Here is a 26653-nt window from a genome sequence, read left to right on the forward strand (position 1 = left end):
ACACTAACAAGAGTTGGCAAGCCTCAAAAGGCCAGCTGGCCCACTCAGAGCACAAGGATCCTCATAGGCAGAGTTCCTCTGTCTTTCAGATGATAATGATAGGGTAGTGCTCTTGCTTCCTTTGTTACCACTCTCTGCTTCAGCATGGATATGCAGGCCTGGATGTTTGACATGTTTGGTATCAAAGTTCTGACAGCTATTCTGCCCTGCAGTGGCAGAAGGCAGTAAGTCCATTTATGCACAAAAAAAGTTAAGTGCCCATCTGAAATCTAGAAAGGATGTCCCATCTTAATGTATATTGGACTTTTCCATACCCCCTTTTAGGATCCCCAGTATGTCAGAGGCAAAAGGCAGTAAGTTTATTGCAGAAGAACCAAGTAAAAACTTCTTAAAAATTTTTCCCTACAAATCAGCTGGAATGGACTTTACTACTTTCTGCCATTGTAGGTCAGTATTGTGGTTTTCTTCTGACTGGTGTGAGTAGAGCTTGAGTGCATCCCACTTGTCAGACATGGTTGTTAAGGAAGGGGAAATTTGCACTTGCCTGTCAGTTTCCTTTCCTTGAGTCCTGCCAGACAAGTCCAGAAGCCATGACAGTCATGGTTTCTCAGTCTGACAAATTCAGAAAGCCAATGGTATCACTCTGAAAGTAGTTGTTCCTTGGTGTGTGGAATTTTCATTCTTGGGTTAGTGAGCATGAAATGATAATGATTTTGACTGCACCAGTTATTGATTTAAAACTGCAAAGCCAACGGTATCACAGATCCGCAGAAGCCAAAGCAAGGAAACCATAGCAGATAAAGTTGTGTCAAAATTTCTATTTATCTTTTAGTACAATGAACTACAACACTTAAATCATCAACTAATAACCCTTGCCCAATGGTAGGGCTGTATGAGGGGTAATAAACCAATTGAGTGTAAGCAGAAGGAAATGCCAAAACGGTGGTAATTCCAAGTTTAGCTGGTCTCCACCAGTTCATATAGGGGCCTAATTACTAAGATACATTAGGCACTAACGCATGTGCTTAACACAGGAAAAATGACCTAATGTAGTATGTGATAAACAATTCTGCATTAGTTTTGCACATGCAGTTTTTAATTTTTTTTAAATTTCTGTTTTGGAGGAGCATGTCATGTAGATAATGGGCATGGAAACACTATTCAGTTAGCAAGTTGACATCACCAGCGTGCTAACTGGTTAGAGCATTCATAACACAGGAACCCTTAGTGCCTCGTAAATCATGGGTGGTAAGTGCTCCCACATTAATATTTTATATGGCTGCATGTTAATACTAACATTAGCGTACTGCCAAAACTTCAACAAATAGAAAAATGCCAATTTTATGGCCACACTAGAAATGGATGTAAGAAAGACCTGTGTTAGGACACGCTAAGCCCATTTACTAGTACAGCTTAGTAAAAGGACCCCATAGTGTTGTAGTTCATTGTAATAAAATTGTGTCAATTTTTGTTTAACCTTGTATGTGCTGCCTTGTATGTGCTGCACGCTGCCTCTGAAGCTCTTGCTGACACAGAAGTATGGTAACTGCAAACTTGTCCAGTGAGGAGCCTTGAGAATACGTGCGTGCTCAAGGCCCTGCACCGGCCAAGCTTGCAGTTACCAATGTGGAGGCGGGGGAGGAAGAAGACCAAAAATTGTGTGCTAACTTGACTATAAGCCAAGATCCCAATTTTGGGGCATTTTTAAAACCCCAAAATCTCAGCTTATAGTTGAGTATATATTGTAACAACTGGTTCACAAAATTGCAAATGTTGGAGCAACTTGGCTGTAGTAGTCAAAGGCACAGGCAGTTCACTAGAGCCTGTTGTTTCTACTTAGGGAAATTTCCTGTTGGAAAAACATGCTTTGAGCCTTATAAGAGGATGGGAGTGGAGGTGTGCGGTTTGTAGAACTTAAAGAAGCTCCATCTGACAAGGAAAGAGCTGGAGCCTTCAAATTAGGAGTTACCAATACACGGGGAGTGAAGTGTTTATTCATAGGACATGGCCAGTATCTTCACGTCCCCCTTGCATTTCCTTATAGCCAACAACAACAAAAAAAAAAATAATAATAATCCAGTGGGGAAAAGTCAATAGAAGAAATACATCCAACATGTAAAGGATTGTCAGTCAACTCCCCAAAAAACTTGAAAAGCAAAGTCTGGAAAGCTGTGGAGCTCAAAAAGGGCTTCTTAGGGGCACAACCTGCCCCTTAGGTTTCACCACTTGGGGTGCATACCTATGGCCACACACCACAGCATGGTTTTGAATTTGAGCTTTTCCAGTGTCACTCAAGATGATGATTGGGGAAATACGGCCTGTCTGCATTAACATCGGGAAAGAGCTTGGTTCATCCTCTTTTTGTCCACCAATGGGTAGCTGGCTCACAGGTTTTAGATGTATCCATATAACCTTATTTATTTTGTGTGTATAGGGGGCGATTCTATAGATGAACCAGGAAAATCCACACAGAAATTATTTTCGCCTAAGCGTATTCTATAAGATTTAGGTACGGTATATAGAATACACTTAGATTTACATGGACTGGGTTATATTCTATAACAATGCCCATGAAACACCCATTTCTCCACCCATAACCATGCCCATTTTTGGACGTGCGCATTAGAATTTAGGCACAATGAGTTATAGCATACGCTTAGCAAGTTATGCTCGTAAATTCTAATTATTGCCAATTAATACTCATTATTGCTTAAGTGCTGTTAACACTGATTGGCTTGTTAAGGCAATTTAAGTTATGAGCATGGTTATAGAATACGCTTGGATTTAGGCATAGAATGTTAGGCACGATATATAGAATCCAGCAGATAATTTGTGTGTGTGTATATATATATATATATATATATATATATATATATATATATATATATATATATATATATGTGTGTGTGTGTGTAATAGAAAATAAAGACCGATAAAAGGAAGACAAAGACGTAGTGGAGAGATAAAATGAATTCTTTGCTTCGGTCTTCACTGAGGAAGATTTGGGTGGAATACTGGTGTCAGATATGGTATTTCAAGTGGATGAGTCAGAGAAACTTACTGAATTCACAGTAAACCTGGAGGACGTAATGGGGCAGTTCAGCAAACTAAAGAGTAGCAAATCTCCTGGACCGGATGGTATTCATCCTAGAGTACTGATAGAACTGAAAAATGAGCTTGCAGAGCTACTGTTAGTGATATGCAATTTATCCTTAAAATTGAGCGTGGTACCGGAAGATTGGAGGGTGGCCAGTGTAACACAGATTTTTTAAAAAAAGGCTCCAGGGGAGATCCGGGAAATTATAGACCGGTGAGTCTGACGTCGGTGCTGGGGAAAATGGTAGAGACCACTATTAAAAACAAAATTACAGAGCACATCCAAGGACATGGATTATTGAGATCAAGTCAGCCCGGCTTTAGTGTGGGGAAATCTTGTCTGACCAATTTACTTCAATCCGTTGAAGGAGTAAACAAACATGTGGACAAAGGGGAGCCGGTTGACGTGTATCTGGATTATCAAAAGGCGTTTGACAAGGTACCTCATGAAAGGCTACAGAGGAAATTGGAGGGTCATGGGATAGGAGGAAATGTCCTATTGTGGATTAAAAACTGGTTGAAGGATAGGAAACAGAGAGTGGGGTTAAATGGGCAGTATTCACAATGGAGAAGGGCAGTTAGTGGGGTTCCTCAGGGGTCAGTGCTAGGATTGCTGCTTTTTAATATACTTATAAATGATTTAGAGATGGGAGTAACCAGCGAGGTAATTAAATTTGCTGATGACACAAAGTTATTCAAAGTCGTTAACTTGCGAGAGGATTGTGAAAAATTACAGAAGGACCTTACGAGACTGGGAGACTGGGCGGCTAAATGGCAGATGACATTTATTGTGAACAAGTGCAAGGTGATGCATGTGGGGAAAAAAGAACCCGAATTTATAGCTACATCATGCAAGGTTCCACGTTAGGAGTTACGGACCAAGAAAGGGATCTGGGTGTCGTCGTTGATAATACACTGAAACCTTTTGCTCAGTGTGCTGCTGCGGCTAGGAAAGCGAATAGAATGTTGGGTATGATTAGGAAAGGTATGGAGAACAGGTGTGAGGATGTTATAATGCCATTGTATTGCTCCATGGTGCGATCGCACCTTGAGTATTGTGTTCAATTTTGGTTGCCGCATCTCAAGAAAGATATAGTAGAATGATAGCAGGGATGGGACAACTTCCCTATGAAGAAAGACTAAGGAGGCTAGGGTTTTTCAGCTTGGAGAAGAGACGGCTGAGGAGAGACATGATAGAGGTATATAAAATAATGAGTGGAGTGGAACAGGTGGATGTGAAGCGTCTGTTCACGCTTTCCAAAAATACTAGGACTAGGGGGCATGCGATGAAACTACAGTGTAGTAAATTTAAAACAAATAGGAGAATTTTTCTTCACCCAACGCGTAATTAAACTCTGGAATTTGTTGCCGGAGAACATAGTGAAGGCGGTTAGCTTGGCAGAGTTTTAAAAGGGGTTGGACGGTTTCCTAAAGGACAAGCCCATAGACCGCTACTAAATGGACTTGGGAAAAATCCACAATTTCGGGAATAACATGTATAAAATGTTTGTACGTTTGGGTAGCTTGCCAGGTGTCCTTGACCTGGATTGGCCACTGTCAGGGACAGGATGCTGGGCTCGATGGACCTTTGGTCTTTTCCCAGTATGGCATTACTTATGTACTTACGTACACATGTAGAGGCTGATATGATGAAATGTGGTTGCTGTTCCTCAAACAGCCTGCAGAACACTAACATTGATAAATCTTTACTAATCAACCAAAATTCTGCTGATGCTGTTTTTGGAAAATATGTTTTTAAACTTTGATTCATAAGTATTGCTTTGCTTTCTGAATGTGTGCATGATGAGATAAACACAGTCCTGTAGAAATAGTTTTCTGCTGCTTACTGCTCTTTGGGTGGTGTCAGGGTCCAGTTCTTTCCATAGCTATGAGCTTGTCTTACCACTTGTGGCACATTGGTTTTGACAATATTCTGGGAACTTGGCAGGAGGAAAACATTGGGCAGGAATTGTTTCCAACACAGATTAAAAACAGAAATAAAGGTTTATGGTTTTCATTCTTTATTTGTGCATTCTTTTATGCAAAATGTTAGTTTTATAGACATAAATGTTTACCGAATTTAGTTTGTACTCATTGTGGGTCTCCAAGGAATTAAAGGCCAAGTCAAGGTGCAAAGTAGTGTTCTCCCCAGAAATTTTTGACAGCTGAGTTTCATGAAGGAGTAGCTAGGTAGGGGCAGGGAGTATTGTGCAGTATTATAAAATTTTCTGTTAGCTAGGTGGTGTGCCCATTCAGAAGGTCCTGGGGAGAATACTGCTCAGGTTTACAGACGTTAGGGGCAGACATCTTGATCAGCAGGGCACTCTCTCCAATGTATATACAGTTTGCTTGTGTTTCATGGACTTGTTACTCTTGGCTGTATCCTTAGGAATGCTAGCCCTTACAGGAACCTACAATGAATGAAGTAGATTCTTTTAAAGCATTAATGTATCCGCAGTTGGCTAAAAATATGCTGTTTGCTGAATCCTGTTATGTTAGCTGAAACAGAGTGAGCCATGATGTCTCCTCTTGCTATGCAGCCAGTGCTGACTTCATTAAACTTGCCTGGTACTGTCATAGCTAAAACTGTGGAGTTATATTTTCGATTACCTGCATTCTCAAAAAAAGTGAGCCATTCCGTGTCCATGCCCAAGGCAGGCACAAAATTACTGGTTAGGTGTAGCTTGAGGCTAGCAGGTTTACTTAAGATTTGTTGTCAGCAGGGGTTTTTTTTTTTTGTAAGTTACTGAAGACAGAGAAACAGAGTTCACATGAATAAGGATGCAGTATAGGGGTATCATTTAATCTCCCGCTCCTCATCCAGTATTTACAGACAGCAACTCATTACGGACCTGATGTATTATGTGTTGTTTTTTTCTGTTCTGTTCCAGGCTTCACACTCGCACAGTTTGTATATAATTTCAGGTTAATCTGTATTTTGTCCTCGATGTTGCAAGGTCTAATTGACCAATGGTGGTTGTTTTCAGTGAGCCTGGTAGCTAGGGATTCCCACATGTGAGAATTACAGGCCTGCTTGTCCTTGCAAAAAGCAAAGATATTTACCTGTAATAGGTATTCTCCGAGGACAGCAGGCCTTATATTCTTACATACCCTCCCACCTCCCCTTGGAGTTACCTTCTCTTTGTAGTATGTTATAGTATTGTACTGTTGGTCCCGCGCTCTTACAGTGAGCAGGAAGGCACTTGCACATGCACAGTGGAGTGCAACTCGCGCTCCAGAGAGTTCTGTAAAGCTTGTTACAAGCACTGGACCGTGTTACCCATATGTGATAATATAAGGTCGCCTGTGGTCAGAGAATACCTGCTACAGGTAAGATCTTTGCTTTATAGACAGCAGAATGTGAAGTGTACAAGGGTGTGTGAATTTACACTGCAGTTGTAAATGGGGGAAAAAAAAGACAACTTAATCCAAGTCTCTGATCTTGTGCTATATCCAGTAAGGTATAGTTCAGTAATCTGCTGGTAAGCTTATTTTATTCATTTTCAAAACAGTTTTAAAAGTAGTTGTACAAAAAGGTGAACTTTATTTTAATTTTTGTAACAAGTACACTAGTATTGAACTAGTAGTGCTTGGGCATTCTCAGATAGTCAGCATCTCTGATCATATAGAGGAGACAGGGACCTAAATTCCACCTGAGTAGTCCCAGTGTTGCCTGGGCAAAGTGGAGGTGGGGGGAGCACATATGGCAGCCCCCTATCTTCTGATGAGGAGCACCCTTGCTCTAGGGGCCCATTTTGATATTTTGCTCAGGAAACCTTAATGTAATGTGAGTGTTGGACCATTATTATGGAATAGCTTTCCAGCAGAAATAAGAAATGAGACAGATTATATGAAATTTTGGTTTATTGGTAAAACCTTAGCAGTCACTCAGGCTAATAAAGCCAGTGGGGGGGGGGGCAATTCTGTTGAAGGGGTACTATCTCTAATTTATGTTTTGTTGTTGCCTGACTATAATGTTAAGATAGATGAAATAGAAATACTGTAAGTAAACTAATGTCACTGGCAGAAGTGACATTGTCACCGAGCTTAATTCAGATGCTTCCTTCCCCCCCCCCCCTCCCATGAAAGGTCACCCGAGGGAAACCTGGCTATTTCTAGCCATACCAGCTTCCCGAATGCAAGCCCTACAAGTCATCTAAAATGCAGCTGCACAATTGATCACAGGAATCTCAAAGTCAGAACACATCACTCCAACATTAAAAAAGAACTGTATTGGCTTCATATACCATACAAAGTGCAATTCAAGATTCTTCTGCTGATGCATCAACGTATATTTGGGACAGTTCCAGCCTACTTCCGAAATGCCCTGCCATCATACCAACCAAAACAAATGCTAAGATCAGAGACATCCAATCAGCTATGTTTACCTTCTGCAAAATCATATAACTACATTGAGACAAAACTACGAGCCTGAGCCTCCTCCTTCACTGCCCCTGCCTTGTGGAATGCTCTACCAGGATACCTGAGAACATGTGAAGACACCTGACAATTCAAGTATTTACTAAAAACGTATCTGCTTGTAAAAGCCTTCTCAGCCACATGAAGACCATTCTGTTTAACCCCTCTCTTTATTTACACTGAACTCCTTTCTTGATCTTGTATTTATTACCAGCATCACCCTTTCATCTGATCACGTTTCCTCTCCTCATAATGGCAAATAATCACATATGACTTCTGTCTAAAACCATGGATGTAAACTAGTTAAAACCTTGTATGTGACTATTGTCTAAGACCATGTATGTGTCAAACATTCAATCTAAGTATGTGAGCCCTGTTACCTGCCATGGATAAATGCGAGATACAAATGTAAATAAATAAAAGTAATTGGTTAAAATCATAGTGGCCTGGGTATCTTTTTAAAATTTGTAGATACAAAGAGGGAAAATAAACCTGCAGTCCTGACCATAAGTTTAGTTTTCTTCTTTAGTAAAAGAAGTTTTGCTGTTATGCCATTGCTTTGGCTGTTCCTGGGTGCCTGAGGTATAGGTTATGCTCTGAATTCACATTTACATGGTGTTATGCTTTGCAAAGAGAATCAAACATATAAACGGCAAGTGACCGACTCACCTGCAAATGCGCAGTAGAGACTTCCCTCTCTGTCTCGCCCTCGCGTCAAGACGTGATGACGTCAGAGGGCGGAACAGAGAGGGAAACGGAGTCGGAGTCACTGTCGGACGCTGCCGCCTGGAAACGAACATCGCGGTCACCAACCTCCACCCTTCCCCCCCATCCCCGCTGCCGCTCCCGACCTCCTCCGCATCGGACCTCCTGCACTGACCTGACAGTGCCTCTCACCTCCGTGTGGAAGCGCTGCAGGCAACAGCAGAGTGATCTGCTGCTGCCTACAGCGCTTTCACACGGAGGTGAGAGGCGCTGTCAGGTCAGTGCAGGTGGCCCGGCATGGAGGGGGGAGGGAGCGGCGGCGAGGAGGGTAGCTGGAAATCTCGCCCGTTTTTACGGGCTTAACGGCTAGTCTGTAAATAAAAGGCAGTTTGCTTCATACCCCACCAGGAAGGGTATTTCTGCTCATCTTTATTAAAACATTCCAGAAAACCTTATTGTGGTTGGGGACTATTATTCCGTGCTTTAATATTTTTTTTTAACTGTCTATTTAAAAACTTACACAGTTGTTAGTTAAATTAGTCATTAAAGGGAAATTTGACCTAAAACTAGGACCAGCAGGATGAGGGAACTGGAGATAAGCGGTCCTTTGTACTTTTCCTAAAATCCTATGCTCACTGTGTGCAGCATCTGTTTAGTGATCATGTGCTGGAAATGAGCGACAAAAAGCAAAACCATGGCAGGAAGGCTGTTCTGTATTTCATCATATGTGTATTTCTAAACTTTGTTTCTGGTTTTTGTTTTGGTCGATCAATTGCACTCCCAGAAAAATCGCGTGATTCCAGAGGCAGCTGATCAAGTTTTTCTCCTTGCCTGGGGCCCTGGTTACTGAGGGATTTCCTTGCTTCACACTGCCCATTCACTAAACATAGTAACATAGTAAATGACGGCAGATAAAGACCTGTAGGTCCATCGAGTCTGCCCAAAAAGATAAACCCATTTTACATGGTATGTGATACTTTATACCCGAGTTTGATTTGCCATTGCCAATCACAGGGCACAGACCATAGAAGTCTGCCGGTATGTTAGTGAAGTGTGAATCCGTGGTTAAAGAAGACTTAGTATGGTTAAAGTTAAAGTTTTTCTCGATGTATGTTTTTTTTTTTTTGTTTCTGGGTTTTGTTTTAACAAAAAATAGTCTGAGCATCTTGTGTCGGCAAGGAGGGGGGTGGCCGGGAACTAAGCTGTTTAGTTTAAAAATCAAGCAGCTGCAATAAAACTGTAACAAACAAGATAAAGATTAGAATCTATTCTGCTAAGTACTCCAAAATGACCTGGATTGACCACTATGGGAGACATGATGGATCTAAGTCCACCCCCTCCAATGGCATTTATTTTGTGGTCTTAAACTTGCATCATCATTACGGGAAAGGCGACTGAGAGAGAATACCTGTATGCACAGCTCAGATTGCTAGGTGATGTTCTGTTGTGCCCCTCCCATGAAATGCTTGGCTTGTGGTACAAGCTGTCTGTCCGTGCCCCGTCGCCCGTCAGAAACCTCCCTGGCCTGGCCCTGCGGAGGCAGCCTCGTGCAGTCCCGGCTGCGCGTGCTCGCCGCTGTGAGTTTAGACTTTGGAGTGGGAAGTGAGGCAGACACCGGCAAGACTCCGGCCTCTGCTCGTACCACTCCTGAAAACTTTTGGACTACTCGGAGCTCTGTCGTCGCACTCTACCATCGGACGCTCCGGAGGATTGTTGCTGCCCCGGGAAAGAGCGTGAGCTGTGCTGTGGTCTTTCCTTTTCTGGCAAGCGTGTGAGCGAGCTTCGGGGTCCCCATGACTCTGGCACGCTCGCGGAAGAGAGGAAGGCAGGAGCCGGGTGCTGCTGGCAGAAAATGATCCCATACTTCTCCGAGAATGCGGTCATCTCGCAAAACACCATCAACCAGCTGTGAGTATCGGACACTGGCGGCCACTTTTAGAGCTTAGTGGCTGAAAGAATTGATAAACTGAAGCAACTTGGATCCTAGAAACTTGGCTTTAGAACTAAAGCTTGAAAAGTACCCGCAAATATACTTAAGCCAGGAAAAAGTGATACCTTACAAATTATTTGCTGTATGGAAATGTTTTTAAACGATGTAGAAGTTGATACCTTTTTTATTGAAATAACAATACATTTTTTTACCAGCTTCGGAAGCTGACCCCCCCCCCCCCCCCCAAAAAAAAAAAAAAACCCACGCTAGATTATTTGCTGACCTCCGTGTTTAGGAGAACTAACAAAACAACTAGATTTCATGTAGTTGTGACTTGATTTTGGCTCAGTTGACCAAGCGCTATACAACAGTAGCAGCAAGAATAAACTCTGACCAAGTTCTAAAAGCAGTTTGTGGACAATTGTAGGAAGCAAATTCTGGGCAAAAGTTATTCAAAGACTGATTTTGGAAAAGTTTATAAAAATGAAGGTATGAAGCAAGTTGCATGTATGTTTTTGTAGAAGTGAAGTATCCTAATAAATATTTGAGAGTTAACTACTTTTTAGCAAGTTTAACAGCGCAGAAAAGTTTAAAAACTGAAATATTTGCTAAAAGACATAAACGATCTTTCCATCAGTAAAGTGGTTAGTAAGCTCCACCCCCCCCCCCCCCCCCTCAATTCTTGTGAACAGGATTTATGCCAAGGAAAGCTATGACACTGGGATTCTTTGGATATCTGACAGCGACTGCTCTGGCTTCAGACTCAAAAAGGTGTTTGGTCATACCCGAAGACATTGGTTTTATTACTAGACCAAAAGTGTAGAATCAAGTATCTCTGGGGTTGCTGCAGATAGGTGCTGCCTGGCTCTAGTATTGCACAAAGGGAATGTGTATTCAGTGTTTTGTGTTTTGTTGTAGATAAGAACACCAACCTTTCCCTAAACATAGGCAGTATTATGATCTGTTTCACAACATGTGTTTCATTGGAAGATTGCATTCTTTCTTTTGTTGGGATGATGTAGCCTGAATTCAGGTTCTTCTAGTTTACTATTTGTAGCACTTTCGCTCTCAGTGCAAGTGTTTTGTGGAACATGAAGAAATTTTCTTGGCTATGACATACAGAGCATAGGCACCAGAATTTCAAAATGATTGGGGGATCCATCAATATTGTACCTGTCTGGACACAAGGAGCTTGCTCAATACTGAGGGTGCTGAGAGCACCCACTGGTAATCACAAAGTTGGCTCCCATGATGAGTATGTTCAGGGTATCCATTTCTTTCCAGAAGGCTAAATTTTGATGTATGCTGCCAACATAAGATTAAGTTGTCCTTTTAAAAAAAATGATAGTTTGAATACATATTGTACCTCCATCGGGTTATTTCCTTGTTTTAACACACTCACCCTCCATCCAAGGCAATGGGTTAATTCATACCCCTGGTAACTGATGCAGTTCTTAAAGTTGCTGAGATACAGCCAGGTGTAGTACTGTGGTGATGACTTTACTGTTACTGGGACAGGATATGAATTTTTCTGTCATTCTTAAAACTTGTCTTTGTGGGTAAATGTGTACTGTAACCCTACGTTCTTAAACCTTTTTTTGCACTAATCAAATAGTATGCAAACAAGTTGCACACACAAATGTCTACTGACGTAGAACTTAGAATTGCATGCACATATGTGCATGTGCAGGAATGCTATCCTGGGCATCAGTATTGTTGAAGATGGGAAAATTGTAGCTGTTTTTAATTAACATACTTTATGCCATATGTGTAGTTTGGTATGAACATGAAGGGGGTAGCACCCTCTGAAATGTTGCAGGTGCTAATACTAAATTGTCCTTCTCCCCCCTCCCTATATGACTTCCTTCCCATTTGTCCCCTCCCCTGAAGTAAACAGGCTAACTACACTGATACATTATGTACATATGCTAGAATGCTGTTTTGCATTAAAACATCAATATTCTGAACTGAAATATAGCTTCCCTATATCTCTTCATCCCCTACTGTTTTTCTTTTCTTTCTTTAACCCATCTCCTTCAACAAAGGCAGAAAAAAGTTGTGGGTTCTTCATGTTCTCAGCAAAGAGAAAAAACAGGCATGAAATCCTCACTAATATTGACTACAGAAGAACAAGCTAACCCAGCTGTTCCCAGACTGATTGCCACAGAGCACCACAGCAAACTCACAGGGGAGCTGTGACATATTTTAAGACCACCTTAAAAACTGTCACCCATGGAATGGCTGATGGGAATGCCAAAGCCTAGCCAGCTGAAACAGTCAGCTGCCGGCAGAACTGAGCATGCACAGGAATGCCTGCTTCAGCGGCTGAAGCATGCCACCAACTTCCTCAGGCAGCATGGAGCTCAGGGCTCAAGCAGTGGACCACAGCTGGCAGGACTTGGGCATCCCTGCCAGCAGAGGTAGGACTCTATGCTGCCATTGTCATCGCACGCGTGGGGGGGGGGGGGGGTAGAGACCTGAGACGAAATGTGGCCTAGGGTATTACTTAAACACGAAGGGCACCATAAACTGAGAAAGTTTGGGAGCCCCTGAGCTAACCTTTTACTTCTCCTCAGAAGTGGTATTTTAAAAAAAACCCTCTGTGCTTAGCCTTTAGTTCTTTTGCACACTTCTTTACATCTGAATTTAACAGCTGATGCCTTTATCACCTTGGAATTTAGGCCCAGATGCATCAACCAAACGTTAAACAATCTAAAACGTTAAAGTCCTTAACGAATTTGAAAAAAACGAAGAATGCACCAAAAAAACAAGTCGCACATGTTCGGTACGGTATTGAACAGTAGTACAATGTATCAAAAATTTGTAATTCCCGTCGGTAATCGGCCCCTAAAGCATGCGCAGAGCAGCCAAACGTTATGCGGGCTGCTCTGCGCATGCCACAAACGTCAAAACAAACAAAAAAAACCACAACACAAACACGTGGCTCCCCGCTTCCCCCTGCACTAATCAAAACAAAAATCGAAATAGATCGGGAGGGGGCAAAGGCGCTCGTCAGGAGTGTCCTGTATGGACGGCCTTGCCCCCCCCCCCCCACCCGAGGTCCCCGCTGCTCCCCTGCACGAATATCCAAACTTTAGCAGCCCCGGCCCCCCTCCCTTCCTCTCTTCCTGTCTCTGTACTGTCCCACAGCTCTGCCTTCCGCCATTCTCCGCCCCGTGCCCCCGCCACCCCCCTGAGGTCGTCGCCACCGCTCCCCCCTCCACCGGGCCCCCCCTCCGCATTACCGGCCCGTGCAGCGCCTCTCACTTCTGTCTGAAGGCACTGCACGGGAAGAAGAAGATCATCTGATCGCCGCCAGTCTTCATTATGTCTCTCCTTCCTACTACTACTACTACTACTACTACTATTTAGCATTTCTATAGCGCTACAAGGCATACGCAGCGCTGCACAAACATAGAAGAAAGACAGTCCCTGCTCAAAGAGCTTACAATCTAATAGACAAAAAATAAATAAAGTAGGCAAATCAAATCAATTAATGTGAACGGGAAGGAAGAGAGGAGGGTAGGTGGAGGTGAGTGGTTACAAGTGGTTACGAGTCAAAAGCAGTATTAAAGAGGTGGGCTTTCAGTCTAGATTTAAAGGTGGCCAAGGATGGGGCAAGACGTAGGGGCTCAGGAAGTTTATTCCAGGCATAGGGTGCAGCGAGACAGAAGGCGCGAAGTCTGGAGTTGGCAGTAGTGGAGAAGGGAACAGATAAGAAGGATTTATCCATGGAGCGGAGTGCACGGGAAGGGGTGTAGGGAAGGACGAGTGTGGAGAGATACTGGGGAGCAGCAGAGTGAATACATTTATAGGTTAGTAGAAGAAGTTTGAACAGGATGCGAAAATGGATAGGGAGCCAGTGAAGGGTCTTGAGGAGAGGGGTAGTATGAGTAGTATGAGTAAAGCGACCCTGGCGGAAGACGAGACGGGCAGCAGAGTTTTGAACCGACTGGAGAGGGGAGAGGTGACTAAGTGGGAGGCCAGCAAGAAGCAGATTGCAGTAGTCTAAACGAGAGGTGACAAGGGTGTGGATGAGGGTTTTGGTAGAGTGCTCGGAAAGAAAGGGGCGGATTTTACGGATGTTGTAAAGAAAGAAACGACAGGTCTTGGCAATCTGCTGGATATGAGCAGAGAAGGAGAGAGAAGAGTCAAAGATGACCCCAAGGTTTCGAGCTGAGGAGACAGGGAGAATGAGAGAGCCATCAACAGAAATAGAAAACGGGGGGAGCGGGGAGGTGGGTTTGGGGGGGAAAATGAGAAGCTCGGTTTTGGTCATATTTAATTTCAGGTGGCGTTGAGACATCCAGGCAGCAATGTCAGACAAGCACGCTGAAACTTTGGTTTGGATGCAAGGTGAGATATCAGGGGTAGAAAGGTAGATTTGGGAGTCATCAGCAGGCCAGGCATTTTTGGGCACACCATTATATCTCTCCTCCCTAACCATTCCGTACACCCCAAATTGCTCTTATATCTATTGATGCCCACTGTCTTGTGTTTCTCACCCTCCCCCCCATCCAAAAAAGAGTTTTTAAAAGAGATTTACATTTAATGAATGAGAGTTCAGATCTTATAGCAGGGGGTAAGTCATTCCAAAGCTGGGGAGCTATAAAAAGAAGGCAGAGTTCCCAGGAATGACTTTAACCCCCCTGCTATAAGATCTGAATTCTCATTAAATTTAAAACTCTTTTGAATTGGCTTATGGGATCAGTTTGTGATTAAGAAGCAGTTGTCTGTTTTATGATTATTCTACACTGACGAAGTTGACTTTTTTATTTTCTGCTTAAAATGTTAATATCTGTCCTATAATTATGATGGTGATCTTTTCTAAATCATATTAATGGTTTTGTTTGTACATTCATCTTCTTGACAGAAACAGTGATACATCAGACTTGAAAAAACATAAACATTTACATCTTTTTAGGCCCATGGCTTCCAGCATTGTCCTGTGTTTGAATGTTTATATATACCTCTACCCCTCTTTCACATTATAGGTGCTAATTTATTATTACTTTACCCCTTTTTTGGAGTTCATGTGTAAATGATTCTATTTTGTATTTATCCTGTTTCCTCTTGCTTCTTTATTTCTGTAAAAATGTTTAATTGTAAACTGCTTTTTACGATACAGTGGTGTATCAACAAGTAAAGATAATCTGATAATCTCTCGGTTGTACTTAAGCTATAAGGGAAATACTGATAACATTGAATATCATACATACCTGCTGTTGTAAAAAATGAAAATTCAAAGCTACCTCCCTTATTACCAGGATGTATAGTGTTTGCACACATTAGTTACTGCTATCTTTTTGTATCACAAACTTTTTTCATGTTTCTGTGATAAATCTCTGTCATTGTTCATTTTTTTAATGTCAACCATTTTGAATGGATCCACGCCACAAAAATTGTGTAACCTCATAGATTAAAAAAAAAGTTTTTTAAAATGCACCTGCTAATCATTTAGTTGTATTTTTTTCTGCTCTTCTGGAGGTTCCCCCCCCCCCCCCCCCTTCTGGGTGGCTACTGAATTGCTTCTGTTAAGAGCGCTGTAAAAAGGGCCGTGCAAACCCTTTTCTGGCAAACATTTCTGCTTTTGTTTTGAATTAATATTTGTAGTGAGTGACACTAACATAGACAGTCTATAGTTCATGTAAAACAATTTCAGTTTCCAAATTTACTTCAAAAACTGCGGCTTACTAACAGTAGTCAAAAGTGCTGATCTAGCTCTCAAAAGGGAGCCACTAAAAATGGGCTGATTTTGCCAGCTGTTTCTTTTCTAGTGGAGTACAAAAGTCATCTCCAAGGACAAGCAGGCCATAATTCTCACAAATGGGTAACGCAGTCCTGTGTTGCCTGGTCCAGATCTTATAACAAGCTAGCAAGAGCTTTGTGGAGTGCAAGACACGCTCCACTGTTCATGCGTGAGTGCCTGCTGCAAGAGAGCGGTTACTGCAGTTTTTTACCACCACCGTGAGGAGTGGTCGCATTTTGCTTCTGCTCTTCACAGCTCAGTCCTAAAGAGCATTTTGAGTGCATTTTCAACAATATTTTTCCGCTTCCTGTGTTCGGTTTCCCCTTTTTGCCTTACCCTTAGTGTTTTAGTTTCTCTTTTTCCCCTCTTTTAAGTTTTCTTCCAACTGTGTCCTTTGTCTTCGAATGAAGAAAAGGACCTAGTTGTGCAGAGAGGCTCAGCATGAGAAGAGTTTTGGAGCTGGGTCTAAATCCTCGACATTGGTATCAGCTGGTATTGCACACTGACACTGACCAAAACTATTGCATACCAGCTCCAGCCACCACTGTATCAGTGGCACCACTAGTTGTATGTTGTAGTTTCTCTACATGCTTCTGTTGCATGTTTGCACCTTTTCAATAGTGCACAATGGTACAAACAGCCATGTTCTGCTACACCAGCTAGCTCTCGTTCTCAGCCACACTAGTTAGCTCCAATGTGCAGTTATGTCAGCCAGTTCTAGTGCATAGCCAATTCTGGACATGCTCAGCAAGAAGATAGCTCTGGCTTAGGCATTAGTCAGCTGATATGGCTTCTAAGTCACATTTAGCAAGCTACCTTTTAGAGGTAAAGTTTTGTTTGGAGAAGATCTAGAGAAGTTGGTTAAAGACCCAGGGAACTCCAAGTCATAGAGATTGCCAGAGGACAAACCTAATGATTCTTTTAAATCCTTTGTCTCGTCTGAGGTTTCTTGAGGCCAGGTGTTACAGACTAGGCAAATCTAGCTTTCAGGGTTCCCACTTCAACAAAAACAAGCCTTCTTTCATGGTGACAGAACTCAGCTTCAGGTCTACCAATGTTTCCTACACCTCCCAGTGATGGAGTCTCGGTTCACTCCTTGGGTTTCATAATAGCAGGACACCTCTCCAGGTTCCATTGGGAGTGGACTAAAATTACCTCTTGGAAATACTAAAGCAGGGTTACAAACTGGAGTTCTCCCATTTCATTGCAGATTTTTTTTTGGAATCTCCGTGCAAGCTCTAGCCCAAATGTTAAGCAGTTCAAGCCACCTTGCAAATGCTTCTTTATTTAGGCAGAGTAATTTCCCATTCCCCAGTTGCGATTGGGGAATGGGAAATTATTCCACTTACTTTTTATTTCCAACGAAGGAGGGGATTCCTTCTACCTGGGTTTGGACTTTAATAGAGTCAACAGACTGTTAAAGGTTCAGCATTTCACAATGGGAACATTACAGTCTGTAATAGTTTCAGTCCAGCAGGGAGAGTTTGTAACCTCCCTAGATCTCAAGGAAATGGACTTTCATATTCCCATTTCACTTCCTCATAGAAGATTTCTGTGATTTGCAATCCTCGGAGAACATTATCAATTTATGACCATGCTATTCAGCCTTTTCACGTCACAAAACGTATTTTTTTCAAGGTCGCAAGGATGGTTTACAGGTTCGTCCATAACTTGACAATTGGCTGATTTGCAACTTGATGGAAATATCAAGAGGGTCTGCAAGTTTCATCCAAGATAGCTACTCTTTTTCAGTCCTTAGGATTGGTATTCAGTTTCACCAAGAGCCAGTCATTTCCAACACAAATCTTGGAGTATCTGGGAGTGATATTCAACATAGTCTTAGGGATGACATTTCTTCCTGTTGCTCATCAGCAAAAGATTCTCACACACGTCAGGTTCTATTTTCCATACCATGTCCCTGGGGTCTGGGAATATGTTCAAGTTCCGAGTCCAGTGGCCTCTATTTTGGATGGTCTTCCATGGGCCAGATTCTACATCAGATCACTTCATCGGTCCTTTCTCAGCTGTTCATCTCCATTTCTCTTGGACCCTCCAAGCCAAACTCAATCTCAGCTAGTGGATTCAGTGCAGCCTTCCTCTGACAATTCAGAAGTTCTCTCTCTCTCTGCAGGTGACTATCTGCAGCTCGTATGCTGCTAGGGCGTGCCTTAGCTGGGTGCACTGGATTTTGGATCTCTTTCAGGAGTCCGGTCAGTCTTGTACTGAATTGACAGATATGGACTACTGTAATCAGTTTGCGTGTTTGCAGAATTATCATTTTTCCCTGTGGAGAAGAAGAAATGTTATAATTCTGTTTCCTTCTGCTTTGTTATGAGAAAGGCGCATTCTGTCCTACAAGACAGTTCAGTTCTCTTTATCTCCACCTGCTGGTAGATGGTCACAACTCACAAGTCTTTATCTGCTGCAACTAAGGAAAGAAAGGAAAGAAAATTATCAGGTAAAACAATTTTTCATTAGGATTTTTCTACATCCAGAAATGAGTTTAATCTTTCTTGCTGTACAATACTCAGGTTTTCCTCTGCATTGCATGGAAGCTCTTGTAGTGGTGGTGTAGCTAGGTAACAACTGCTGTGAGGCAATGGTGTGTGTTCAGTTTTATGTTGCACACCTACTTAACCCATTGATCTGGGAGAAGAATACTAAGAATCGAGCACTAGAAGCAGCAGGCATGAGTGAGATGTTATAAAGCAATGGACTATGCACCCTGGCCATGGTTTCTTGCCCTGTAGCCTGGGATTTCAGCCAGTTCTTGCTCTTCTCTGCTGTCCAGCAGCAGAAAGCGTCGCCTTTCATTCATTGGGCATTGCTGTTGGGCTTTCTCTTGCTAGAAATTTGATCAGTTGCCATTTCAAGTACAAAACCACCATCGACCTCAAAAATGGCACAATTCTGTTAAGTATAACACACGAGCTGTCCAGTACTGTTTCAGTAGGCTTAACTTGAATAGTCATAGTGCTAGCAGAGCCAAGTTCTGTTATAGCAGTACCTAGATCAAGGGATTCCAAACCTGTCTTGGGACTCCACCACCAGTCAGATTTTTAGGATATCCACAATTCGTATGCACACAATTAATTTGCATACATTGGAGATATAGTGCATGCAGATTGATCGCATGCATATTTATTGTAGGAATCCTGAAAATCTGACTCTGATGTCCTGGACAGGCTTGGGAAGCTCGGAAGTAGGTGCTGGTATTAACTGCCTCCATTCTGCCCTCTCTCCCCCTCCCTCCCAACAACACACACACTCTCTACCCCCTGCAGCCTTGGAAAATCAAGTTAGCACACTTTGGAATTAAATACTGGAGGACATATGTGATAACTATTCATGGGAGCTTCCTGAGTCAGAAGGGACCTGCAAATAAAGGGTTGACTTGGAATAGATGATGTGATGCTGTTTTTGTCATATAAACCTATTTCTAGGTCTCCATTTTCCCTTTTTTTAATATCTTTGTGGTTTGTGATCAAAAAGTGATATTGCCATTAGGTATATGTGCATGTAAGTTGGTGGGGGGTGTTTTTGCTTAGTTCTATTTTAAGAAAATATTTCATAGATGGATTGTATCTCTGATTGTATAATCTCCACATACATGGTTAAACAAACCTATAATTATTTTTCAGTTCTGTTTTATTATTTAATTTCTTAGGACAACAGTACACAGATTTTTAATTCAATGCTTTAGCCTGCAGATAAGATTCCTTGGAAGTATTTATAAGATCTGTAATTTTTTTTTCTTTTCGCTTGAATTTATCAGTTTGAGTTTCTCAGCTATTGGTATAAATGACACATGGGGAAGAGAGAGGCATTTATTTATTGACATAGTACTTTTGAACTGAAAAGGCGCTCTGCTGTTCATTTTTAACCAGTGCTGAGTAAATTTAGTCCAAACCTGCCACCACAGTAACATTCTGATAATTTTGGAGCCTGGATCTGACCCCTGTTTTAGATGAACATTGAGACTTTCAACAGTTTCTGGGGACAGACTGGAATCCAGATCTGGCTGTTTGATATCAGCACTGTAACTATGAAAACGTATCAGGAAAAGTTGTCAAATAGGAGTTGGACTACGAATACCTGAACAGAATACAATGTGGTGTTCAAAAACCAAGACTAACCAGGATTCTTGCAGAAAGTAGATCACTTGACAACTCTGCCTTAATCCTCCTGTCCTTTTCTTTCTTCTGAAAAACAAAACCCTCTTATCTTCATTTTTCTTTATCTGCTCAGTACAAAGTCTAGTTTACATCTTAGGTTAGTTCCTGGTTTCCTAGTGTATATTTACCTGTTGAGCCACAGAGCTGCCTGCCAGGAGTTTACATGTCTTTTGCGTTAACTTTTGCCTTCTGCTTTCTTTCTGTTGCTGTTTTGCATGTGTTTAGTTCAGGGAATGGACAGACATGTTGATCATTTCTGACTAGCCTGAGGATAATTTATTTTTAAATTAAAAAAATGAATGTAAGGCAAAATATTGATAAGAATATGCATTCATTTTCTGTGTGCTGGAGATGGTCTCCAAGAAAATTCAGAAAATTAAAATTGATTCTCTGTATGCCTTGCAGATAAAGCAAAGGAACATGATTAATTTCATGTTGCAGCAGATGAGTCCTTATAAGCTATTATGTAACCAGACAGACCCATATAGGAGCACTGTACAGAGGCTGAGTAAGAAAGAAAGGACTTGGGCAAGAGGCAGGATCAGGGTGTCATGTTATTCATTCTATTAGGGTCTGCTTCTTTCTCTCACTGTGGCCAAAGAAAAGTGTTTTACCTTTCACTTGTTCCATGAGTCTGTGATACTGAGATTTCTTTGTAATCTTTCACTTCCTCCTCTATTTATATTTCTAGTGAATTGGGCAATTTGCACAGACCTGTTCTGGCACATTGCTAAGAACTCTGTTGACCATTAACACAGATGCAATTGAAGTCTAGTTTTGTCTTAGTCACAAAGCCATTTTTTTTTGTTGTCCTGTGGGTTGTTTTACAGGACTTGCCAAACTTCTTGGTTCCACAAATTTCATGTTGAGGACATTTTACATTCAAAATATAAATGAAAGTAGTTTGGGTGGGGGGAATATCCTTTTGCTGCCTAACTTTGTATAGCACTATATAATGGCCACATATACCTGAAGGCTGGAGGGGCTATGTTTTAGCATAACACTTCAGGTCAGTACTACTGAAAATGCAGAAGTATTAGATTACAAAATGACCAGTGAGGATATTAATGCTTAGTAAAATAAATGTGCACTAGTTGAAAATTGTCAGGTGTATTAATGCCAAATTTGTATATGAGAGAGCTGCAGCAGTCTTGAAGGAGAAAACAAAAAGGGTCTGCAACAGCAATAAAGTGCAAATAATTGATTTAACAAAAAAAGCTAGGTATGTCCCAGGAGCATATAAAAAAGCACAAATAATTACTCATTATTTTTACAAACTCTCAGTAAACTGCCAGCATTTTCCCATTTGGCTTTCTTTACATATTAGTACGTTTAGTATTTTAAACTACTTTTGAGTATTAGGTGTGTTTTGAACACTTCATCTATGCAACGACCCCTTACTGGAGGAGTGCAATCCTCTGCTAGTCTGTTATTTAAATTTCTGCTCTATCAGCTTTGGTTTAAAGTATGATAAAGTACTGGTTGGTGGAGATTGACCTTTTGGGTTGGCAAACGGGAATGTTAATTGTGGAAAGCTTCAGCTGTTTACAAGAATGAATAGGTTTTCTCCTTTTTGCAGCAAAATCAGTTTCATAAAGAATTTTGTGTATATATGAAATGAGTGCTAATGATATTGGGGAAAGAGAGGCTGCTGTGTGAGGTGCTGAGATGGGGTTGACTTGACCTTCAGATGGTCTTAGTTGTGACACGATTAGGTTTGTGCCCAGTAAATACCATCCTTCCTTGGATGAAAAAAAAATTCTAATCTATGAAATACACAAGATTCTGAATCATTTAGACAGTCAATGGAAATGATTACAGCTAAGTACTCACTGTTGAGTTAAGCTTGGCCATACTATACTAGCATGGGATTATATTATGGCAGTATGTTCTCAGTGTTGGAGTACTTTATTTCTATGAGAATATCATCAATTTTTGTTTAATATAATTCAAAGTTACAAGAGTGTTTACAGTTTTTAAAATGTATGAATAAAGTAGCGTGGTTGTTATATTAGTCCACTTTAAAGATAATAAATACAATTAAAACAAAAGAAAGGAAAAGAGGTGGTGCCTTTTTTACTGGACTAACTTAATACATGTTTTAACAAGCTTTCAAAGACAGAACCTTTTGGCCAGCCAAAGAAAGATACTCAGCAAGACAGCAGTTGCCTTTTCTACAGCTGCCAATCACTTCCTCCCCCCCCCCCCCCTCACTTCCTTACTTTTTTTTAAAACGCATGACAGCAAGGCCTGCCCTTTCTGATGCTTGTCTCATGAAGGCTGGCCCTGAAGCCACAGTTTTTGAAAGGCTTACAGTGCCAGTCTTAAGGAAACGGAGAAGATCAGTAAGTGAGTTAATTTGCAAGAAAAAATGATAAAATATACCAGATCTAAAAATTCAGAGTAAGTAATGCAACTGAATTTATCTGTTCTTATTGGGCTATGTTGAAAGGCACTAGGTTTCTCAATTTTATTAAAGTTGCTTTTTGAGGCACTTGAGTCTTTAAAATGTTTAAAAGAAAATAGTTTGTTTTTGCTAGTAATGACATGACCAGGTTAATTGCCCTTATTCCACTATAGGTGACTGATGGAATCTATTTAAGATTAGCTAAGTATTGGAATTGGGGGAGGGTCATGGCACTGAGTCGAGAAAATGGAGCCCTTTGACCTGTAGTCATCACAATGGAGCTAAGATGGGAAAGTTCTTAGCCCAAAAATAGTCTCTGCATTAGCCCATCATCTTCCTAGGTTTTTGGTCTTTGTCTGATGGAGCAGCATTGTTAGTTGGAGTGGGGTTTTAGCCTTAGGGGTCATGAGAAGGGAAACAGTCCTCCATTTAAGCTGACTGAGCTAATTGGTCATGGTTGTGGTGAAAAGTATTCACTCAAACTGTTATTTAGCTGGTGTGAGTTCTTCCCTGTGTTTCATATTGAGCTGGAGAACAAAACTATCAGAATAGCATGGTTCTTCTCTTTGTGACAAGGCTAAAAGCCAATCAAATGATCAGTCCATCAAACTTGTTTGTCAGTGTTCACCACCTTAACCCTTCAGTTGCTTAAACCTGATAGGGGAAGGAGAAAAAGTAGAAAAGGCTGGCAGGCTAGTCATGCCAGCAGACATACCAAGTCGCATACTTTTGGCTTATGGCACACGCATTCAGCCCCATTTTCCAGCTTACACACCAAAGCCCCCTTATCTCATGCATTTAGTCTTCCATTCAAGGCTGCTTTTGAATGGGCAGCTGCCATAGAAGGGTCATTGGATCGCCAGGCTCGGTCTGATCTCCTTTCTCTCCCTCTGCCACCTCCTGCACTGCTGTACATCTGAGTCTGGGCCCCAGCAACAACAGGAAAAGACCATGCCCACCAATCAGCACTAACTTCTGTGCCGAGAAACCTTCCAGCCTATCCGCTCGTGAAGGGCTTGTTAGTATTGCCCCCTCTGATGCATATGCGTACGCATCAGAGAGGGTGGTATCAACAGGGCCTTCAATGAGTGCATGGGCTTGAAGATTCCTTGGCGGGGAAATTAATGCTGTTACTGGGCCTGGTCCTAGTCCTTTCCCATTGCTGCCGGGGGCCCGGATTCAGAAGTATGGCAGCACAGAAGGCGACAACAGGAGGGAGGAAGGTTTTAGGTGAAATGCTGGACTTTGGGGGGAGGATGAGAGGGGGGCTATGTTGGACTGAAGGAGGTGGGGAGATGAGTGTGGGGGTGATGCTGGATGAGTGGGAGGCAGAGAAGAGGGTAGGAGAGAGGAGATAAGTGAATTGCTGCATAGAGGTGGAAGAGAGAGGGGAAATGCTGCATATAGATGGAGGGAATAGGCAAAAGTCAGATCTTATCCACTCTACACCTTCTCCAGTCAGGTCTGCAGAGGATCTGGCTTTTGTTTATGTGCTGCTTTGGATCCTCTGCTGCCTTGGACGTGAGGCTCCAACTTTCCCTGTTTTGCTTGGATCCTCTTCTGCCTTAGTCTACTGCGAATCCTATGGCTGTACTGGCTGTGTCTCCACCTTTGTAATTTTTTTTCTTTAATATTAAAGCTGGATCCAACTTAAAAAAAAAATCTCTAAAGTTCCTGGGCAAGGTAAGCCCTGCTGAAGCAGAGCGCACAGGGTGGAGAAGCAGCCACAGCAACCATTGGATCTGGGGCAGACCAAGGTAGTACAGAATCCAGAGCAACCACAAGATTCTGCTGAGGCATTACAGGATCTGGGTTAGACGAAGCAGCAGAAGATCTGGGGCAGAGCAGGGTGAGTTAGATCCCCATGTCCATAGCAAGAGAGAATCCAGAGCAGCACATAAGTAAAAACCAGATCCTCTTTAGACCCCATTGTAGGAGGTATAGAGCAGATTTGAAGGATCCTGCTATTTTACAAGTCCTGATTGATGGAGTAGAAGGGAAGAAAAGAGAGAGGGAGGAAATGCACATGGATGGAGTGGAAGGGAAAAGAAAAGAAAAGAAGGAAAGGCACATGGATGGAGGGAAATGGAAGGAAAAAGAGGAAGGATTTGCCACACAGGGAAAGGGAAAGTTAGAGAGGAGGAAATGCTGCACATGGAAGTGGGGAGGGAACAGATGGAAAACTAGACTGAGAAGAGGACTGAAAATGGAATAAAGGTGAATGGGAAAGATCAGTGCCAAAAATGGATGTATTGCAAGCAGTAAGTGAAGAAGAAAGGAGGAAAGAAAAGAAATAGCAAATGGATAAGAGCATAGACAAACAGAAGCAGAACCAGAGACAAAAATCAACATACAACAAAGATAGAAAAAAGAATTTTATTTTCTATTTATTGTCTGGAATATGTCAGTTTTTGGAATGTGCGTCTGCCAGTTTTAGACATGGCTGGAACCCATGAGAAAAACTTCACTCATCAGCCTTCAATCACCAGCACTGTGGTGATAAATCTCCAGCATTGGGATGGGCCACCCTTGGCGTATGTGTGCCAGCTGGATATGATCTTACTACCTGGGATCACCATTTATTGGCTCCTTCCTTCACCCCTTCCTAGTGGCCCAGGAGACTGGGGGAAGGGGCAGGGAGAGCTGGGAATAGAGAGAGAGAACATCAAAAGCAAGAGAAGAAGTTTGACCCAATATGAGGAGATGCTGCATTAGTGAAAAAAGGGGAAGGGGAGGACAATTTGAAAGTAGTCTGGCTTGGTTGGCCAGATTTTGTGGAGGATGTGGGAGGGAATGAAGTCAGGCAGTTAACAGTCAGTGAAGCCAAGCTACAGCGGGATCTTCTGTGGCACAGCATGGCACAGCTCCAGTGGGTTACCCAGTCTCTCATTACTTCTTTGACGTTTCAGATTCTATTACTGTTGTACTTTACTGGGTTGTTGAAAGTTGTACACGTCACAGCAATTTGGGGGGGGGGGGGGGGGGGAGAGATGACAGTGGGAGGTTTCAACACTGATGGAAATTTATATCTGGTAAATAACCCCAGACATAAGGAGCTACTGCCCGATAGATCCCATGAAGGGAGAGGGGTTTGCACAGATCGGGATCTCAAAGGGACAAGGCTGACTATGAGTGGAGAGCTTGTAGACAATCTTATTCTGTGTGCTGGGAGAGAACTGAGCAAACGAGCAGTGTAGGGGTGTCACTAAGAGGTGCCACCTCTGCAACTTGGGGTTTTTAGGTGCCGCAAATAAAGTTGCATCCTGCAGGTTATTTGCAGAGGGGACAGTTTAAGGTAAATTTGGGGCAAAGGAAACTAATGGTAGTGGCTCCATTAAGGAGCATGGGGAGGTGCTTAGTGTATAGATGTTATAACTGAAGAACATGCTAGTTGTGATAGAGACAGAGATATAGATAGCGAGAGAACATCTGCTTAAGACTAATACATAAAGCAGACATGCCTCTTTATTTATGTACACAAACATATCTTTCTCTGTATATTATATTTATAATACTACCCTATAGATGAAAATGGCATGTGATGCCTTTAAAAACTATTTTAATAGAAAAATGGGAACATGTTGTCTTTGGGAGACTTGTGGTAGTTTGCTGTAGTTGCAAAAGGGTCCAGCAAAATAAAATAAAATGAACACACATCTCTACTAGAACCATTTAAATAGCCTCAAAAGCTGAAAATATTTTAAATGTGACTGCGAGACTGGGGCATTTGGCGTGCAAGTGGCAGATGAAGTTCAATGTTGACAAGTGCAAAGTGATGCATGTGGGTAAGAGGAACCCGAATTACAGCTATGTCATGCAAGGTTCCGCGTTAGGAGTTACGGACCTAGAAAGGGATCTGGGAGTAATCGTTGATAAGACGTTAAAAACATCTGCCCAGTGTGCTGCGGCGGCTAAGAAAGCGCGAGTATTGTGTCCAATTCTGGTCGCTGCATCTCAAAAAAGATATAAAGGAATTAGAAAAGGTGCAGAGAAGGGCAACGAAAATGATAAAGGTAATGGAACGACTTCCCTATGAGGAAAGGCTGAGAAAGTTAGGGCTTTTCAGCTTGGAGAAAAGGCGGCTGAGGGGTGACATGATAGAAGTCTACAAGATAATGAGCGGATTAGAGCGGACAGATGTGAAGCAATTGTTTACACTTTCAAATAACAAC

The 26653-nt window shown here is 42.1% G+C and overlaps 1 protein-coding gene across 2 annotated transcripts in view; it reads left to right on the forward strand.

The window, feature by feature from the left end:
• Positions 1-26653, forward strand: part of SSH2 (slingshot protein phosphatase 2) — a 282722-nt gene that overhangs the window by 135648 nt on the left and 120421 nt on the right. Inside the window, exon 1 of one of the 2 annotated variants that reach the window (XM_030222193.1) lies at positions 9834-10128. The exons of the other annotated variant lie outside the window; for it this stretch is intronic. Coding sequence (XP_030078053.1) covers positions 10073-10128 — 56 coding nt within the window. The 5' untranslated portion in view covers positions 9834-10072. Of the gene's footprint in view, positions 1-9833; positions 10129-26653 lie in introns of those variants that run through there. 2 annotated transcript variants of the gene reach the window in all.

The sequence above is a fragment of the Microcaecilia unicolor genome, chromosome 13 (assembly GCF_901765095.1).
Source record: "Microcaecilia unicolor chromosome 13, aMicUni1.1, whole genome shotgun sequence".
NCBI classification, from domain to species: Eukaryota; Metazoa; Chordata; class Amphibia; order Gymnophiona; family Siphonopidae; genus Microcaecilia; species Microcaecilia unicolor.